Below are 20,900 nucleotides of genomic sequence, written 5' to 3'. Positions count from 1 at the left end.
CTGAGGCTGTGTAGTTGCCATCCTTGGAGTTGTTCAGAACTCACTGGACAAGTTCCTGAGCTACCTGCTCTAATTAGACCTGCTTCAGGCTGGACCAGATGATCTTCAGAGGTCCCTTCCAACATAAATCATTCTTTGATTCCATGAAAAGCACACATCAGATAGATTAAGAGGCTGACACACGTATTTCATCATAGACATCAGTGGGCTGTCATATGGAATTATATAATGTTGTCTTGGTGCCATCAGCACTGGATTGGGCGTTACTGAGCAGATCTCCAGCCATTTAGAAGCAAACAGAAAATTTTTCAGGGATGAAATTTGGAGGCAAAGTATGGATTTCCAAAATAGCTGAAAAAATAATGCGGAGGATGTGGCAGATGTGGAACAATCTGGATCATTTGGTGACCAATGAAATATATTTGAAACCAATGGTCATACAAATGAAATATATTTTAATGCAGCCTAAGCCACAATTACTTACATCCATTCTGGCCTGAACAGCTGTGTATTGTTGTCTGTGTCAACAAACAGGTTATTACATGTTTCACTGCGTCTTTTAATCATATGCAGTTCTAACTTTTTAGATTAGTGTGTTTTCCTGGTTCCAGAATTTATTGGACGTATGGAAAAATCTCAGGGTGTTTGGTGTGTAGTTGAAAACAGACTTTATCACAGGAAAGAGTCTAGACAACTACAGCAAATGAAGATGGTGTGAATTCAGGATTAGCTTTGGAATTAGATTGGTATTCAAATTTGATTGGTCTGCTCTCCGATTTTGAAAGAAACAGTAATCGCAAACTGGTAATTAAAACACTGAAATGTTTCAGGTGCTGTGGATTATAGGTTTTATCGCACTACACTCTTAATTCGTACTGTGTGCTGTATGACTAGCTTATAGAGGAGTATCTCCAGTCTGTGCATTCTGAAAGAGAAGTAACGAGGGCTAATCCCGCTCTCTCTTCATCTCCAGGGTACTAGTTGCTTCCTGCGTTGGGTACGAAACCTAGACGATGAGCTTCATGCACTGGTGGCTGGTGAGTCCATGAAAAGAAGTCTATATTGCCTCTGTTGGGACTCTGCAGAGATTTCTCTTGTGCGCATAGTTGGACGTCTGTTCTCTCCTTCCCTTTTCGGACTTGTGTGATGAAAGTATCACATAGATGACTGTATGCATGAAGGTTGCATCAAAGTGACAGTGATGTTTCAAGTGGTCTCAGATAAAGAGTTGCAATTAAAATTGTAAGGCAAATTCAGTCAAATGGTGTGGTTTTTATGGTCAGCTTCATTGTATGCACAAATGTAAACTTGTACATTATTTTCCAACTGTAGAGATGTGAGGTTGAAATATTGACTCTCCCATACATGGCAGAGTACACATTCGAAAAGATGGGCTCCACTGGATCCGAACAAGGACCCTTTTGTGTAGCGTTGCAGGTCCTTCCCTGCTGTTTGTGCATCTACCACGTATTGGAACCTCAGAGGTCTCTCTTCTCTGTGGGATGAGAGAGGAGATTTGATACTGTGCTCCTGAGCACTGAACTACAGATTTGTTTCAGGGTTTCAAAATTCTCTTTTTTTTTTTTTTTAAATTACATAAAACATCTTCTGATGTACAGCCCAGGAACATCACTGGACTTTGTTGTAGCAACAGAAAGCATAATCTTGTGCAGTGTCTGTTGAGCTGATGTACTGCAACAGCAGCAATAAATCACAGTCTTAACACTACTTTTGTTTTCTAATTGTTACAGGGTGTCTAGCAGGAATTTCTATGATGTTTTACAAAAGTACTACTATCTCTATGTATCTGGTATCCAAATTAGTAGAGGTAAGATGTTAGCCTCCAAACAGAGTTCTTTATTTCATCTGTTTTTTCAAGGCAGAAAAGGAAAATGAGCTTCGCAGGCTTTATCAGACAATTCCAGTATAATACAAAGTTGTGTGGCAGTCGTGTGTTTCAGTAGGTGTGTGCCAAGAGGCAGGGCCGTTCTGTGGTCTCATTTCTTTCTTATTTTCCTTTCTGTGTCTCGTTTTAAAAGTCCTTTATCCACTGGTCTCCATATATATTCTTCATGAATTTTTTTAATCTCCTGATAGTCCTTTGCTTTGTAGCTTTTGCAGATTTGTTAAATCAAACATAAATCAAACCTAGTCTTTAATTGCAGATATATTGCCAAAAGCTACAGCTTAACTTCCTGCCTTTGTTCCCTAATTTTGGCATTCAGCAATCTAAGATAACTCAAAATAGCTTAGGTTTTAGTCTATAGCTGGAGGTGTTTGTCAGCATACTTCAACTGATTGAATTCCCAGCTTTGCAATGAACTTTGTTCTAATTACCGTTTTTCAGACTTGAATTATTTCTATGAACTTGTTAAAATTAGAAGCCCGGGAAAAAAAAAGTTTGTAGAGTTTGGGTGTGTCGATTATACTTTGCTAACCAGCTTTTGATTTCTTACTGTGATTTTTCCATGAAGTCGGGACTTAGTCGTGGTTATTTTCCCCAACAGCACCACTGGAATAAGTCGTGAGCATTCTTTTATTATCCATCATCCCCAAATCACAAAGCTTTCTCCTCCAGACCTTGAGGGCCCCATTCCCTAGTGATATTTATCCACCTCCATTACTACAGCAGAATTCATTTCAAAGAATATAAAAAGAAGGAACTTTTTTTTTAAGCATATAATTAAACATAAAAAGGGAAGATATACTCTGTTTATTCTTGCTCCTTGGAATCCTAGATCAAGCTCTGAAGGTAGATCACATAATGGTTATATAAAAGCAACTCTGAGTTATCCATATTGACTTTTAGAACACCAGTTGTAAAAAACCCAATATTGTCTTGTATTGCTCATGGTTTTCTCTGGACTTTGAGACATTGTGGCTGCAGTGAAATAAGAAAAGTGCTGTGTGTTCTTTCTTTCTGTGTTTTTTTTGTTTTTTTTTTCTTTTTTTTTTTTAACCTACTTTTATCATCTTACGCAAACCAAGGGTAACTGACCAAAGAGGCGTGTGCTGCTTTGGAAGGTCAAGCTGTGCTCAGGAAAATAAACCGTACATGTTTTCTCAGAAAGAAAAGTATGTGATTTCAAGCTGTTTAAGAACAGTGAATATTCACTTTGTTGGAAGAGTTATTGCATTGTTCTGTTGCTTTTTTAAGATGAAGAATTTAATATAGCTAACTTTCCCTTTTTTTATCTTCAAGATCTATACTACCCTTTTAACACCCAAGCTGCTGCTAGGTTCTGTTCTATGCATTTATAGCCTCTTATTCTATTGATCTTGGATAACTTCTATAAGCTAGCTCAATCAATGTCACTTTGTGGACATATACAAAAATATATAAGCATAGATTAGTAAGGTTGACATGTTGCTTTGAAAAGGTAAAATAAATAAAAAGTAAAAAGCTACTTTGTTTAATTTGTTTCATTCAGCATTTTTTGTTTATTTTTGTAGACTATATACTTCAAAGGCATTGAAGCAGGGAAGGTTCCCTATTTTCCTCATGCAGACAGCATCATCTATGCCATTTCTACATCAATATGCTTTCAGGCAGTAAGTATGTTGTCTTCTAAAAGAATATGAAGTTCTTCTAGTTTAAGTCAAATTTTGAATGAAATGAGAAGCAGAGGAATACAGTGATATAGAAAAGATGATGTGATGTAGTGATTCCAGCAAGATGCTGTGGATCAGGGCTCCTGCATCCTGGTTTTCCATGTCACAGTGGGAAGATCATTTCTAGGACTCAAGTTTCTCATATCTTTATAGATGAATACATTATACAAAGCCCTGAATTCTTTGGAAAAGATCTTAAAATGCATTGACCCAGAAGATGAACATAAATGTACGGACTTTCATAAGCATATGAGAGGACTTTTTCAAGGAGACAAACAATATATTGTACTATTTTATAGGTTTTTTAATCAACTGGAATTTTTTAGCAAACTTGAATTCAGGTTGCCTATTTGAAAGAAATAGCAAGAAAATCTGAAGTTTTATGTCTGAAACAAGCTGTGGTTACCATCTTTTGCCCTTTCCAAGCCAATTACATGTTTTCGCCACAAGTCCCTTTATCAGCTGCATCAGCTGTAAAAACTCCTTTTCAGTGGTACCCAAATTACTCTACGTTATTCCACTACATCTCCCCCTTTCTAGATCTGCTGAAATGTCCCTGAATCTTTTTTAATTTTTCCATAACGAAATATATTTTTGTACCCCTCAATAAAGAGAATATAAAATTATCCTAAAGCAGTCTCCTGTCTCGTGCTTAACAGAACAGTTCTGCTCCTCCTCCTCATTGCTCCCATGTATTTGGGAATATCTCTCGTTCTGGTATCAAGGTGAATTGATATTTTAGTATTTGGGTTATGCCTGAAAGTCTGCAGCATTGATATCTCCAAACTACTATTGGCAAGGACCTTCGTACAAGGCTAACAGAAATAAAATTAATATGAGAAAAGAGGAAAGGGTTTTTTCATTACTTGATAACTACTTGGAAAAGGACCCCAAGACTGGAAATAAATTACTAGGTTTAGGAGGGAGGAAGGAGGGGGAAATCAGCAAAGGGATCTTTGCTGAGGTGTTTGTTACTCACTATATTCAGAAGTGACCCGGAAAAATAATGGAATAGAGAGAAGACAAGGATGTTGGTATATAACATTATTTAAGATATGTAACATGAAATATAAAGATGACTGCAAGAAATGGGACATCACAAAATGCAGAGTGAGTGGGGGATAAAATAGCAGCTAAATCTGGCATCCACAAGTGCAAAATCGTGTACATAGGAATAATAAGGATTATTGTTGCTTTGTCTGCAATGAGATCTAAGTTAATTACCACCACTTCTGAAAGATAGTCCTCCGGGAATATCAGTCTGTGCTGGTGGTGGTCATATAGAGCATCGAATTCAGCTGTGAGTGGTTTGTCTACTGACAGCGCTGGACATTGACAGGTGATCACAGCTGCTTTTGGTCCATGAATCATGAGATAATTTAAAAAAAAAATTTAAAAAATATATGTGTATTTCCATAACTATCCTTTCACTGGTTTTGGCAATATAATGCAGCAGATGAAGCTTTTCCCTGACGCTGTCAGCTGGCTCTGACAGAATACTCTCCTTGCAGGCTGTCATGGAAGTTCAGAACCTCAGACCTTCGTACTGGAAATTTCTTTTACGACTAACAAACGGCAGGTATGTAATCAGGGCTATGTTACGGCTTGGGTAAACATGCCCTTGATCCCATTCATTTTTCTGTGTCATTCGCTGTCAAGAGCAGAGCTGTCGGAGTACGTATGGGCGAATTTCCTGGGTATTTACTTTGCTTGAAGTTCTTTGCTGCTGGAGTGACACTGCTAGGTTTAGTCTAATGACAGGAGCAAAGACTTAAATCTAGTGAAGACTATTTAGCAGATGAGTGTTTTACTTGAAGGCTTTTCTGTCTTTAGTTCATTTGGAGGGTAGAATGCTTTCGGATTTCAGTGGAATATGAAGAATCCAGTAGACAGCTATACAGGTTGAAGAAATCACTTAGTGTGTACAACTAAGAAATCACTTAGTGATTGACAACATGGTATTACTACGTGTTTAAAAGCGTTACTAGAAATATCAGAGTATTTCCTAAGAATACTTTGAAGGTTCAGTAGTTTTCTATAGGACATCTATTTCAGTTGGGAAGGGAATTTTTTTTTTCTTGGAAAACTAATGAAAAATTTTCACTGATTATAACCATAAATTTACACTGTAATATCTTACTGGATATTTTTTCTCTTATTTGCTGTCGGGATCTATAATGCATACCTTTTAAAATAGCTTTTGCTGTAATTGATGCATAAAAGTACAATTTAGTGAAGCATACGCTCTTATACTGATGTAGTATGTGGCAGAACCAAGGCATCCAGATCGGGATGTAGATCAGTTCATGAATGGGATTATAAAAGGTAATGTTTGTCGTGACAGTGAGCTCTCCAGACTATAAAAATAGAAGTGAAATCAGAGGCCAGTCCCTGGAGCATGTTGAACCGACACTCCCCATGGCACAGTACACTCTTAGCTGGACATGCCGTGACTGAATACGTTGCTAGACTTAGTGGGAAGCTTTCCTTGGGATGCCTGGACGCAGACTGCAGGCAACCTCTGAGGCCACACAAACATGATATGGGGGATGATGTCAGTGCAGATGTCCACTTTTGGCTACATTTTTCCCTCTTGTGCTAATCCTAAGTTTGCTTTAGTTGAAAGAGAGAAGGGAGAAGAAATTTTGTTCTCATTTATTATATCTAAAGCAAATCTCTGTAATAGTAATTTTGACACTCTTCATAGAGGCAGATTCTTTTGACATTTTGTAGATCTTTCACTCAACAATTTTGAGACTAAAGAGATGGAAATATATTATAACACCCATAAAATTGTTACCCAGACTTGGGGAGGCATGGCCAGAGTTTTCTCTGCTGGGGTGAGAAAGAGAAGTATTATATTTTGTTTTGACTTACCACCGGTATTGGGACCGGTCCTGTTTAGCATCTTTGTCAGCGACACAGACAGTGGGATTGAGTGCGCCCTCAGCAAGTTTGCCGATGACACCAAGCTGTGCGGTGTGGTCGACACGCTGGAGGGAAGAGGTACCATCCAGAGGGACCTTGACAGGCTTGAGAGCTGGGCCTGGGCAAGCTGCATGAAGTTCAACAACGCCAAGTGCAAGGTCCTGCATGTGGGTCGGGGGAATCCCAAGCACAAATACAGGCTGGGCAGAGAATGGATTGAGAGCAGCCCTGAGGAGAAGGACTTGGGGGTGATGGTTGACGAGAAACTCACCATGAGCCAGCAATGTGCGCTTGCAGCCCAGAAGGCCAACCGTATCCTGGGCTGCATCAAAAGCAGCATGGCCAGCAGGTCGAGGAAGGTGTTTCTGCCCCTCTACTCTGCTCTTGTGAGACCCCACCTGCAGTGCTGCGTTCAGCTCTGGGGCCCCCAACATAAGAAGGACATGGAGCTGTTGGAGAGAGTCCAGAGGAGGGCCACGAAGATGATGAGAGGGCTGGAGCACCTTTCCTGTGAAGAGAGGCTGAGAGAGTTGGGGCTGTTGAGCCTGGAGAAGAGAAGGCTCCAGGGAGACCTTCTAGCAGCCTTGCAGTACCTGAAGGGGCTACAGGAAAGCAGGAGAGGGACTTTTTACAAGGGCATGTAGTGACAGGACGAGGGGGAATGGTTTTAAACTGAAAGACGGTAGATTTAGATTAGATATTTGGAAGAAATTCTTTCCTTTCAGGGTAGTGAGACACTGGCACAGGTTGTCCAGAGACGTTGTGGATGCCCCTCCCTGGCAGTGTGTTCAAGGCCAGGTTGGATGGGGCTTTGAGCAACCCAGTCTAGTCGAAGGTGTCCCTGCCCATGGCAGGGGGGCTGCAACTAGATGATCTTTAAGGTCCCTTCCAACCGAAACCATTCTGTGATTCTGTGAGTTTTTTTGGTGAAGTTAAAAGTGGAATGGGGCTCTCTCCTCACCTCTTTTCCACACATTGTGTTGTATAAAATGTATCTACACCAAGCACTGTTAATCAGATTTGTCAAATGTATTTTTTATTTAAATCTTTATTGCTCAAGATGAAAAACTTACAATCTCTAAGCAATGCAGGCAGAAGCCTGTATTTCAAAGATTTGGGTAAACTTTCATTAAGTGAAATAATTTTAATAATTTAATAAAGAACATAAATTAATAAATATTTTATAAACAAACTAAATCTTAATAATTTATTTTTTCAAAAGTAAATTAATAATCTGTTCGATCTCTCATGTCTGTTCTTTTTCAGGTTTGCTCTCATGAACAGGAAGGTTTTAGATGTATTTGGTACTGAAGCATCTAAGAACTTCAAGGATTTTATACCTAAGCTTGACCCAAGATACACAGTTGTACCACCAGAGCTACCGCTGGAGCTGTCTTGAAAACGATAGTATATCTTGTCATTGAATGTGACCAGCATTTTGTCCTGAAAAGTTCATAACTTAACAGTCATATATATGGAGGAGGGCTTGGGCTCCACTTCAGTATTATTTCAATGAGAAATGCTTTTTACCAATCAAAAATACTGAAGCTTTGCAGGAAGATGTGGCTTAGTGATTAAGCCCCTTCCATAAGCAGAAAATATTTCTGGATTACTGTAGTTGGTTGACAGTATGGTAGATTCCTGAATGAGTTAAACAAATGAGTAATATATTTAGAGAAGTAAAACATAAATATGCATAATAATTTCAAAAATTCTGTAGTTCACACCAGTAGAACATTTCTTGGTAAAACTAAAAGTAATTCTTAATTTACAAAAGGAAGACAAATGGCGTAGTTTAGGTCCAAAATTTTACCTGTTCTTAAAACTATTGCAGTCGGGTGAAAAAGCCTCGTTGGCTTTTTAAATTGCGTCACTGATTTATCTCAAAAGAGCCACCACCCACTCATTATTTAAAATTACCATATTTTTGCACAGCTACGGTTGCAAAGTAAGGCATTCCTTAGGAAAAGAAAATGCGCATTAATTCAGAAATCACATTCCAGGGCTGTAAATCCCGCTGAAGATACGGATAAGAGACAAGGAAAATAAGGCGGCAGTACGGGTGAGTGCTGCGCCGTGAGGAGCAGCGGGGTGTGGTGGTCAGCATCTGCCAAGTGGAAAATGACAAAACCGGCAGAGGAAGGAATGAAACATTCCGGGCTCTGAGATGGTGCTGGAAACAGCAGTTACAAAAATAACAAGGCCAAGAACAAAACAAAACAAAACAAAACTCCCCCAAAATACACTGAAATTAAATGTTTATTTTTAAAGGGCTTGACATTGTCGCTTTAGATGGCATCGGCTTGTTTGTCAAGCTGCAACGCCCGCCAGCATTTCCAGCTGAGGTTAGACTGTTACAAGAGAACAGTTTTGACGATCGTATTAATAGTATTTTTTCCTTGTACTCCCTGAAGAGTGGTTTTCCGTCGGTCCATCAGACAGCCACAACTGGGACAGATGCATTCGATTTAATATGGTACTCAGTGCAAATAACTACCTACGCAGATCCCATCTCATTTTTACCCTGCGTATTTCTGCAGATAATAGTTGTGTCCTAAAGCGAGACCTTGACATGCTCATTACTTTTTTTTTTTTTTGCTTTTGGGGGCTTTTTTTTTTATTAGAATCCGTTCAGGTGATGCTGAATGGTGTTCGTTACCCTAGAACTTAATGAAAAGATGAACTGTATTCACATTCAGCTGAAAAGAGACGAGGTAAGCCAGGGAATGGAAAATGCAGCAGGTTGCATGTATTTTAAGAAGAAAAAAAAAAAAGAAATCAGTGTTTTATTGGAAGTCTTTGTCAGATAATATGAATTTGGATTAATTAATAAAATCTTTGTCTTGTAACACTGTAATCCTACCCCAACCTTAAGCATATTTTAATTCCCATTGGTTTCTTATTGCCGAATATGCAGTAATTTTTATCAGTTTTAGAGAGATGTCATGAAAATTGTACCAATCTGTGCACAAAATCTGCTTCTTCATCAGCTACTGTAACAGGGATGGTTTGTCACTGTTACTGAAGGTGATTCATCCTTTAAAGCCGTGGTTGTCCAAGTTAGTGTGAATAAAGTTCTGAAAGTTAGTTCGTATGCAATGTTTTATTGCTTGAAATATTATATTAAAATTCCTCAAAAGGAAATAAAAGTTAATTCAACAAGAACTTTAAAATGATTGTAATAGGTTTGTAGTGTTTTTCCACTGGAATATGGTCTAAAATATTTGACCTTGTAAAGTCTGAGAAGTTATATATTTTAGGTAATATGTTAGAACTCACACACGATATTATGAGTACTTTCTCGTGTAACTCTATACCATTCTCAAACTTCAAGATATTTTATAGATGGATTAATTTTCTTCACTGGAATGACAATTGTGATTGTTTCTCTATTTGAGTTCAAAAAAATCCAAGTACTACATCTCAGCAGCTAAACAACAATTTTGTCTATGTTTTCTTGCTTCCAAAATTCACAGTCTTTGTTTTGAGTTATTTTCATGTAATATAAAAAGAAATTTAAAATTTTTAAATTATTTTTATTCAAATCAAGTATATGTAAGAGAAAAAAAAATATAGAGTCCTAATGTTTTTCCCAGTAATAAACAATTGCTTCTTGAAAAAGTGACTTTTTGTCTATGTTGTTGTTAATAAGCCACCTGGAGTCGTGAGTGAAGTAATACTCAGTGGTGTAAGAATGCCAGGAATGTGACTGAGCATTTAAATTGTATGTATTTGTTACAAAATAAAGTCCTAACACAGTGAAAGTGAAGAGGTGATGCCAGAGCAGTTCAGCTGACAACTTCAGCTCTGCGCTTCCACGGGCAATTGCGCAATATGGGTTGACGTTATTTAATGTTTCTTTTTTAAACAGAGAAAGCCACAGAACCAGCTATGAAGGCAGAGAAAAGCTTCACGCCTCCAGCTCTTCTCGCCACGTGGTTAGATGGTTGGGCCTCATGTGACTGAAATGGCAGCATTTCCTACCACCTGATGTGGCACGGCTGTTTATTTTTTTGGTCATATGATGGGTATTTGTCTGATCCCATCAAACGTGTTGCAAAAGAAGTTGATTTTTCAAAGAGGAATAGAATACAGGGGGAGACTTGCTCAGGAGATGGTGAGAAGCAGTTGGGTCAACCTGAAATACCAGAGTTCCTTCAGGTGGAGGTTTGGGTTGTCCTTAGGGAGGCTGCGCAGGAATCATGGAATCATAGAATGATTTGGGTTGGAAGAGACCTTAAAGATCATCTAGTTCCAACCCCCCTGCCATGGGTAGGGACACCTTCCACTAGACCAGGTTGCTCAAAGCCCCATCCAGCCTGGCCTTGAACACTGCCGAGGGGGCATCCACAGCTTCTCTGGACAAGCTGTGCCAGTGTCTCACTACCCTCACAGTCAAGAATGTCTTCCTCATATCTCAACTAAATCTAAGCTCTTTCAGTTTAAAACCATTCCCCCTCGTCCTGTCACTACATGCCCTTGTAAAAAGTCCCTCTCCTGCTTTCCTGTAGGCCCCCTTCAGGTACTGGAAGGCTGCTAGAAGGTCTCCCCAGAGCCTTCTCTTCTCCAGGCTGAACAACCCCAACTCTCTCAGCCTGTCTTCATAGGAGAGGTGCTCCAGCCCTCTGATCATCTTCGTGGCCCTCCTCTGGACTCTCTCCAACAGCTCCGTGTCCTTCTTATTTTGGGAGCCCCAGAGCTGAATGCAGGAATTTTGGAGAGCTAATAATAAAAGCCAAGAGTGCCAAAAATGGCACATTTTTAGTTTTTGTAGATAACTCTGTCTCAGTTCACGAGAAAGTTGAGTAATATCGGAACTACTTCAGTGTAGATGAAGCGATTTCACTGCTGAAGGTATAACCTTGAGCTTCCTTGTGTTGTCTCACACCTGGGTCTCCAGGACAGTTTCGGAAGCTCTGCCCGCTGCAGGGGACATCTCTCCGGGCAAGGCTGCTCTAAGAAAATACAGGTTTCTGTTGTGTGGTCAAGAAGCTCCATGCTCTCCTAGCAGACAACCTGTTCTCCTAGCAGCTTCCCACACCTCTCATAGCAGACCTGGGATCCCTTTACCCCAGCCATCTGAGATGGGACATTTCCGAGAACTGTCAGTAAGTCTCAAAAATAATCTTCAGAAGACTTACTGGGTTGTTCCCCTTCTCCTGTGAGAATTTCCTTTCCTTTTGCCCAGGCCACCGTGCTTTTGTATTTTTTTGAGGAAGGAGGGAGGCTTTCATTCCAGATGTTTGGTGATATCCTAGGCAGAGGTCTGCTCTGGTCTGAGCTCAGCCCTATGCTTGGTGAGGTAAAAATTCAGGAGAGCTTGTCTGAAAATGCTTCAGTTTCCATCTCTGCCAGGGCAAAATATTTCTGGACAGATCGTCCTGGGGTGGGAACATTGACAAGGCACAAAAAGACAGAGAGCAAGAAAATCACCGATGCTTAAACTGAGCTTTTACTTAGTTTATGGGGTTTTTTTTCCACAACATTTAGCGTGGAGCACAAGTAGGGCTGAGGCTCTTTACAACAGCATAAGGGTTATGAATCCTTGCCGTGGCACAGGAGAAACGCAGGACTAGGGAGAGGGTGATATGTAGCAAAACGCAGTTGGAGCCAGCGGGGTCATTTTGGTGGCCAGAGCTTTGTGCCTGAATACTGGTCTGGAGGTTTCCATTCCCAGATTCGTGTTTCTAAGCAGTGACCCTTTCTCCAGGGAGACTGGCATTTCCCTCGCTTCACCCCTTGTTCTGCACCCGGACGAATCCTGCACTGGGGGGTACTTGCTGATGACTCAATTGGGGGGGGGGTTCTGTGTGTGTCTCACTTTCACAGGTCGCCTCCTTTTACAAAACAAATATGTTTCCTCCCAGTACTTTGAGGATACAACAGAAGACTTTGACGCTTTCCCTTGCGCTACACAGTTTCATGGGTTTTATTATTATTTAATAGAAAGTCATGAATGTTTATTTATCCTGTAGATACATTTACAGTAAGATTTGAGGCAAGGCTATGTTTTCCCATATAAGGAGCCTAAATTCGCCCCTGTGGATGTACTGGCAAAATCACCCAGCACTCTCCCTTGCCTTTAGCCACCTTGAAACAGGATCGCTTCACTTGGGACACAGCACCCACCTTTGACAGCAGAGGGATTGTGTCCTTCCATCGCCATCAAATAGGACACTCGTTTTACCAACAGGCTCCTTTGAACGTGGCAAGCAGAAACGTGAGTTAGAGCCCACTTTGATCTTAAGGACTTTTTTTTTCCCCCTGGCACAGGCCAGGGAGTTTTCCACTTGCTAATTAAAACAGTGAGCGGTCAGAAGAATTTTAAGTATTAATGCCAAGGCTTTACCCAGGGTAGAAGAGGCTCGTTGGAAATCAAGGCAGATGATTAATCTTCTCACGGCGGTGGAATCCAGTCGATGTTTTTTCCCCTCAGCTGCCACAACAGAGACATAAAAAACGCTGCCGTGGCTGTCGGAGCAGGAGCTGACAGGACTGTTCCCAGGACTGCTCAAAGGTTACAGAAGACCTGATTGCACAGGGTCAGGGACAAAAGCAAGACTTTTTCCTGTGTTTTCCTATTATTTTAAAGAGTGAAGGCCTGCTTTCCCGTTGCAGTCAGTAAAAGCTTGCAAGAAGGGGCAGATTGGGCTGGGATGAACAGATGCCTGTGGCAGTGGGGTTGGAACTAGATGATCTTTAAGGTCCCTTCTAACCCAAACCATTCTGTGATTCTATGATTCTATGTGGTGTGAGACAGTCCCACATTAAGACTCTGCTGCTTGCACCATTGGGATACAAAGGCAGGAAAAGTTCTGAACTATACAGAAATGTTGTTTTGCTCATTGTCTATTGGGTGTAAAAAAAAAAACCAAACCAGGCATTTCCAGCCCAGGTCACTTGTGATTATATTCACAAGCAGATTTAACATCTCAAACCGTCTTGCGCTGAGATGGTCTTAACATCTCCTTGGACACAAAAAAATAATATCCTGTAAACAATTTGAAACCGAAGCAGAAAGTGACCCCCTGGTTCACCTGTGGCATCTTCTGGGTGGTGCCTGTAGCCTGATGTGGGGGGACAGCTCTCGGCTGGCTGTGTGGGCTCTACAGAGGCAACATCTGGCTTCTTCTACAGCAACATGAGGCAGGCGCTCACTGTCTCCTCTGCTGTGAGAACTGGCAGCACCAAACGAAGCTTAAGCTTAAGCAGACTTAAAACAAATTTTAAAAAGAAACTTTTCCCCCACCGTGTTGTGTAACTCAAGTGGGGAACTCCTTGCCTGTGACCAGGAGTTGAAAAAGTGGCCGAAAGTTCAGCTCTAACTACACCTGAAAGCTTCAAAAAGACAGCGGCTCACACAGTGCAATTCTCACCCTGTTGCCTTCACTGCCGTGTGGGTTTGAGACCGTATTACCAGCGCATAATGTTCATCTAGAGGTGCTTTGGGTACTGTGTAATGAGGACCAGGCACTTGGACAAAAGTCACCTCCCAGGACAGCCTGGCCATGGGCCCCATCAGCCCACCACAAGTCCTCAGGCACCAGAGGCACCAGCCCTTGTCTCTGGGAGGGTATGGCCTGCAAGCAGTAAAATTTACTATTTCTCACCAGCTTGGTGAGATATCCACCAGCTGGGCATGTTCCCTCGCTCCTAGAAGGTGCCCTGGCTGATGCCCGCAGTGATCCTGGCTTATGTAATCACGAAAGGAAACCAGGTGCATTTCCACCAGCCCCATCTCCAGTAGTGCTGCCCAAAAAGGTGGCCCTGACCCTGCACCTTTACCTGTTCCCTCCATATGTTTCTGTTACCCAGTGCTCTGGGTCAGCCCCATCATGCTGGGAATATTATTTACCCAGGGGTAGAGGAAACTCCAGGCATCCTGGCTGGGGGCCTCCAGAGGCCCACAAGAAAAAACTCCGGATCATTAAGCCCAAGGCCACTCACCACCACAGTCTTCCTCTGATGTTTTGGAGTTTGTTTCTCAAGAAGCTACTGGAGTGAACCAGGGACCAGTCTGATTAGATCAGTCCTAGCGAACTGGACTGAGCCAGACTGGCTGCTGCCATCAGAGACATGCCCGACAGCCTCCAGCAATTTGCAATTTGCAAAGTGTAGAACAAAGCTGCACTGATGAAAATCCTCCCCCTTTAATAGTGCTCTTCACATGCTGGCCTGCCTGGAAACTTGGCTCCATGCAGTCTCTGACGATCAGCTGCTTTCTGAGCACAACCTCGGGCTTCATGTTCTCTGCTTTGCAGCTCCAGGAAACAGAGGGAGTCTGAAAAACAGCATTTGCAATGTTCATAGAATCATAGAATCATGGAATGGTTTGGGTTGGAAGGGACCTTAAAGATCATCTAGTTCCAACCCCACTGCCATGGGCAGGGACACCTTCCACTAGACCAGGTTGATCAAAACCCCATCCAACCTGGCCTTGAACACTGCCAGTGAGGGGGCACCCACAACTTCTCTGGACAAGCTGTGCCAGTGTCTCACCACCCTCACAGTCAAGAATTTCTTCCTAAGATCTCACCTAAATCTACCCTTTTTCAGTTTGAAACTCTTGCCCCTCATCCTATCACTACTTGCCCTTGTAAAAAGCCCCTCTCTGGCTTTTCTGTAGGGCCCCTTCAGGTACTGGAAGGCTGCTAGAAGGTCTCCCTGGAGCCTTCTCTTCTCCAGGCTGAACAGCCCCAACTCTCTTAGCCTGTCTTCATAGGAGAGGTGCTCCAGCCCTCTGATCATCTTCGTAGCCCTTTTCTGGACTTGGTCCAACAGCTCCATGTCCTTCTTATGTTGGGGGCCCCCAGAGCTCTTCCTGTGGGAAGCTCTGTGCTGAAGTCTTGCTCACCCCAGCTGGAGATTCTGCTCACCTGTCTGTCCCCCTTCATCCTCACTGTTCTCATTCAACCCAACAGTAACCTACAGCAGCTGAAGATTATCTTCATCCCTGCTCCAGGGCATGTGAAATCCAAAGGTGATCCAACAGGGTGAGCTGAAACTTCTTGCTCAGCTAGGAACAGCAGCAGTGGGGCTGCCTTTCTCTGCCAAGGATGTGTTTTACCATAATGCTGGCTTTGATCTGTACATACACAGGGATGCTGGACAGGAATTACTGCTTGCTCCAGCAATCATAATACCACTCAGCATGGGATTAATTTTCGATTCCATGAATTACTTTGAAATTATTTTGCTTTAATAAGTTGGGGTGGGAGGAGAATATTCTCACAGAGATGAGAATGAGTCCAAATAAAACAGTGTGTGTACCAATGCAAAGCTATTTTCCTGGGAGCCTAGGGACTTGGGGCCAGATTTTCAGTCCTTAGCTCAGACCCTTAGACCAAATCTTTCTTTGAGCTCTTGATCCTTAAGAGTTTTCTGTGGTGTAAGGAAGGAGCAACCTTTTGCTTGCTGTGTTGGGAAAAGTGGCCTAAGACTTGACAATTTAAGGACTTTATGCCATCATGTAGAAGAAAGATCTCCCTCCACTCCTGTCTGCTGTCTCCTGCAGTAGGTGAGGGCATGGACTAGACTCCCAGAGAACTTAAAATCTCATTGTCATTTTTGGTGCTTCAGCCTCAAATCATGATTCTCAATTTCCACCCGAACTGCAGTTTAACTTGCCATTTGTGTGCTCTTTTCAGATGTGAAGGTCTCTGAGGTTCTTCTGTGCTACCACTTCTGCACAGGTGCCCTCAGCTGTGACAGTGCTAAGCTGCCTCCCATCTCCCACATGCACATGGGAATGTGGGTGTCCCTCTACCAAGGCCAGACCTCCAAGACACCGAGAAAACTGTCCAGAGGGAACAAGGTCTGGCCTATGCAAACTCCTGGATGTGTTCCAGGACCCAGTGGCCATGTATTGGTTGGTCCTGGACAACAAATGCCAAGGAGCTTGCTAATGAGTTATCATTGAGAGTCCACCCATTCCTGGTCCAGCAACGTCCCCTGGCACTCTTCAATTTATGGTATGGACACAGCATTAGTGCATGGGGTGTGACAGGGCTTCCCACTTCCCCCAGCACTTCCATGGGGCTGCTGCTGTGCTTGCTGCAGAGCAGAAAGCAGCGAGAGGGGCTCTGCAAAGCTGGCAGATCTGCAAAGATTTTGTTGTGGTCTAGAAGTTTAAGTCCTGATGGGACTTGTCAAGGCAAGGCTTTGTCCTTTTGTTTTCACAGGAAGTTTCTGATTCTCAGCCATCGCTTATTGCTGTTGCAAGGGAGGAAAGTGAGTCACGGTGTTTCCTATTGGCCTGAGGAAATATGCAGAGAAATTGCTTGCGAGGGACTCTGTCCAGACAAACGAGCGCCTGGCAGCGAGGAAGAAGTCGGGCAAAGAGCTCTCAGATTCATTAGCATGGCTGCAAATTAATGACCTGAGCCAGTAATGGACATAAACATGTTTCCCTTGTGGGCAATCATTCTAGGAGGGAGCAGTGCTGCTTTGTCAAGGACTGGGATCAGACAGGGTGATATGCATTTTATGCCATTTAACCTCCATAATTTACTACGCGGCAGAGCAGGGGAGGAAACCGGATGCGTGCGGAGCGAAGATGGATGTGCCCGTTTCCTCTTGCTCACCTCTTGGTCTGCGCTCTGGAAATCACTGGGAAGGTCACATTTACGTTGCCAACAGAGCCGTGCTAACCACAGTCCCCACTGCACACAGGCTGCAGGGAACAGCAGCGAGTGTGTCCCAAGCAGGGCCACCACAGGGGTTGCTGCAGCGGGTGTCCTGGGGCAGGAGACGCATCTCTGCCCTCCCTCCTCGGCCAGAGAAGCCCTTCCTAGAGGTGCTACCAAGGGCAGGGTCCTCCTGCAGCACAGAAGGAGCATTTTCATTTTCCAGAGGGGTATCTTCATACTGCAATGGCCAGCCACTTGGGTCTGGTTGGTGTTCTGACTTCCCAAGCAGCCCTCTCTGCTCTCATCAGCATCCTTTCACTGCTTATTCTTTAAACAAAAACGCCTTTTTTGCTTTTAAGCTCAAGAAATGAAGGAGGAAAACAAGTCACTACCGTGTAAGGGAAAACAGCCCCTCCCGACATATATAAGATTTCCAAAAAGCTAATGATAGGCTGGGTGGGCCCATGTTCAACTCCACAGGGAAGATGATAGTACATTTTGTGCTAACAAAACCAGTAGGCAGTAAGAATTGCGCAGCCTGGTTAGAGACAGGGACTCGAGAGGAGAGGAAGGGTTGCCTCTGACTGCAAGTTGCTCGTAGGCATTTGCCATTTCTAATGTGTCTTGTGAACTGTCTGGGGTTGCTCCTTGTCCAGCGACACGTGAAGCAGAGGAAATGTTGCTCCGTAGGTTTAATTTTAGTGTGTGCAGTAGGCTCTGAGAGCATGCATAAGAAAGTGGATCAGCATTAATGGGTAGACAGCAAGTGTGGACCCTGTAGGAGAGATGGGGGGGTCAGTACATGAATGTGGCATCATCTTTCAAGCAGGTCAGGGGAACCTCTGCTCTTACTCTCCTACTGTCCCTGTGTCTGAGAGATTGTCCCTTTCTGGGGGAAATCACCCATCTCTCATACAGATATTCTGGGAAAAGCTTGCCCTTCAGATCTGCAACATGCCTGTAATCTGCCGTGGGGCTTGGCCTTTGCTCTGCTCTTGTCTCCTTTTAAAGGTTTGCTCCAGTTAAAAGAACTGAAGGAAATAAAGTTTCTTATTACAAACTTGGTTGCTCGTACTCTCCAGTCACACAACCCCTTGCCTACGTGATGGTCATGAACACTCAGATCCAGCCCTGCTTTCTGCTTGGGCTTCCCCCATGGAAGGCAAGGGCTCTTTACTGCACGCAGTGTTCAGATGCCAAGGTGAGAAATACCTCCCTATCAATAAACATTTCCAAAACTCCTCACCCAGGAATCCTTCACATCCCTATTTGCCTGACACTGTGAGATGACTTAGGAGTGTATAAAAATACACCCACAGGCATGTACACACATATGGATGACCACAATGTGGGCTACAAAAGGTTTGGAACCTTGCTGATTTTGCTTAGTTTTGCTTCATGTCATTTAATGGGATGCCACAGTGAGAAGGGACATTTGATTTTCTTTTTTAATCAAAGGAGAATATAAAGGAAGTGCATTTTTAATAAAGATGAAGTGTGTATGTATTCCTCTCCCATCAGTACTTTATAAAAGTCTGTACTGCTGAGTGTTGATACCAATCTTCTTCTTGTAAAGATACAGACTTCTATTAAAAATGAACCATAGGAAATAAAACTATACAGTTAAACTGTCTCCATCAAATAAACACTGGTCAAGACTCATTTCTTACACCGATACACGCTTCCTTGTCACTCCTCAGCAGTCTATCTTCAGTGAGGATTGTTTGCATGATGTCCTGCCCTATTGAAGTCTTTGAATTCACTGGGGCCAAAATTTTACCTTCTGATTTTTGGGTTGTCTCTAGGTGGGCAAAGGAGTATGAGGTAGTTTTTGCTCTGGATGCAGCTTCCCCTGATGCAGCTGCGAAAGACTTCACTCTAGCAGGAGCTGGATCCCATCCAGCGCGTAAGCCTGACCCAAAGCTTACCCATCTCTTCAGAAACCTTCGTGTGATGACCATAAAAACCTCATGATCTGCAACTGTTGATAACAAACCCAAAAAAACAGAGGTGTAATTTGATTAGTTAATTTTCAAATGACTTGTCTGGTTGTAGTTTGTTGATGAATGCTGTCAGAGGGCAGGACAGGGGCGCCCACTTTTATGATTTCCCAAACAGTAGGTACCGGGGTGCTGGTAGGTTTGATCTTGGGGTGCTTTTCAGTGCAGTGAGTGCTACATTTTGGCTCCTTGAACCCCTAGTGGGAGATGAGCCTCCAGCACCCAGATCTGTGAGCCCTGGGTTGCCCATGGCAGGGATGCACTGAGCCAAAGGGCATAGCGTCATCGTGGGAGGAGGAAGAGGAGTTGTCTTTTATTTTTGCTGCATGACCCCCCAGCTGGAGTTCGCATGAGAACAAAAGTACCCAAGAAATATTTCTGAGGTCTGGGCCTGCTATGCTGCACTTCATTTGTGAGGTTTTTGGTACAACGAGACCTCACCTTGCTTCATCATAACAGAGAGCTAAGCCACATCCATGTCCTGTCATGGGGACTGCTCCAGCAAAGGGTGTAAGCATGGGCTCGGACCCACCACCATGGACTGACTGATGCTCACATGCTGAGCCTGAGATTCTAACTGCTGCCTCTCCTGCACTCTGCATGAGCTGGGCCCTTTGCAGTACATGTTGTGGTCTGGTTCATCCCTCCAGGTACCAGGCACAGCTGGCCCAAGTGACCTGATTTGCTGAGCAGCTGCAGCTGTACAGCCCTGGGTGCACAGAGCCTAACGGGGACACAGCTGGGTGCTGTGATAATGACCCAGAGGGTGGAGGACCTTTTGCAACTTTTGCCAGGAGCACCAAAGATTACACCTGTCCTGGAGAACTATCTGCACCCTCGAAGTCAGAGCATACCTAGAGCTAAGATGGAAGAAGTCATTGGAAAGAGTCTTTGGCAATCTATGTTGTCTCTGCCCCTTCATAATTAGGTGGCTGGTGAACGAAAGGCTTTTATAGAGCTGAACTTACACTAGGGGAAAAAAAAAAACCAAGCAAAATGTAAGACCTCCCTCCCCAAACCTCTGGAAGGTTTCCTTTCTGGATTCCTACAAAATCCTCACATCCTAGAGATCAGACTCCCTGAGGGGGTCTCAAGTCAAGCAGCTGACCAGTGAAATACCCTGAACCATTACACACAATTGGAAATGCTTACAAGATTGTTCATAATATCATAAAGGAGGAAGGAAAAGAAGAAAGAAGTGGAAATAGCTGACGGAAATGAAATAGAAATAGGGAAATCTATTGCTCTCGGTGTTTAGAGGGCAAGACCAGACAGCCCAGAAGAGATCAGGCTTGCTGGTGACAGAGGGGGGAGAAACAGGACAGGTAAATTATATTTATATAGGTGCTAATCAATTTGGACCAATGTTCAGCAGCCCTGACACAGACAAATCAAACCCTGCAGAAGGATCTTTTTTTTTTTTTTAAAATCACTGAATAGTCAGATTAAAAGCTAATATGGTCTGGAAATAATTGGAAAGATATTATTTCCTGGTTCCCGTGGGAATGTGAGCTGCGATACTCTGTGCCAGTTGCTGTCAGCAGCATCTATTCTGAGAAGACCCTGAGTACCAGGTTACAGCAATTCAGGCTGGGAGCTCGTGGGCTCAAAGAGCAGCTGAGCCCACTTGTCCAAATTAGCCCATTACAGGCATCCTCCCTCTCTTCATTAGGATGCAGGTGAAAAAGGAGAAACCTGAGTTACACCCTACAGTGCCTGTGAAACGCTGTGC

The 20,900-nt window shown here is 43.1% G+C and overlaps 1 protein-coding gene across 1 annotated transcript in view; it reads left to right on the top strand.

The window, feature by feature from the left end:
* Nucleotides 1-10,127, top strand: part of TMEM135 (transmembrane protein 135) — a 200,957-nt gene extending 190,830 nt beyond the window's left edge. Inside the window, exons 11-15 of the mRNA XM_068423686.1 lie at nucleotides 974-1,037; nucleotides 1,752-1,828; nucleotides 3,454-3,552; nucleotides 5,124-5,191; nucleotides 7,807-10,127. Of these exons, the coding sequence (XP_068279787.1) occupies nucleotides 974-1,037; nucleotides 1,752-1,828; nucleotides 3,454-3,552; nucleotides 5,124-5,191; nucleotides 7,807-7,939 (441 nt within the window). The 3' untranslated portion in view covers nucleotides 7,940-10,127. The remainder of the gene's footprint in view (nucleotides 1-973; nucleotides 1,038-1,751; nucleotides 1,829-3,453; nucleotides 3,553-5,123; nucleotides 5,192-7,806) is intronic.
* The last annotated feature ends 10,773 nt before the right edge of the window (nucleotides 10,128-20,900 follow it).

Source organism: Nyctibius grandis, chromosome 2 (genome assembly GCF_013368605.1).
Source record: "Nyctibius grandis isolate bNycGra1 chromosome 2, bNycGra1.pri, whole genome shotgun sequence".
NCBI lineage: Eukaryota > Metazoa > Chordata > Aves > Nyctibiiformes > Nyctibiidae > Nyctibius > Nyctibius grandis.
This window is presented reverse-complemented; position numbering and strand designations above follow the sequence as displayed.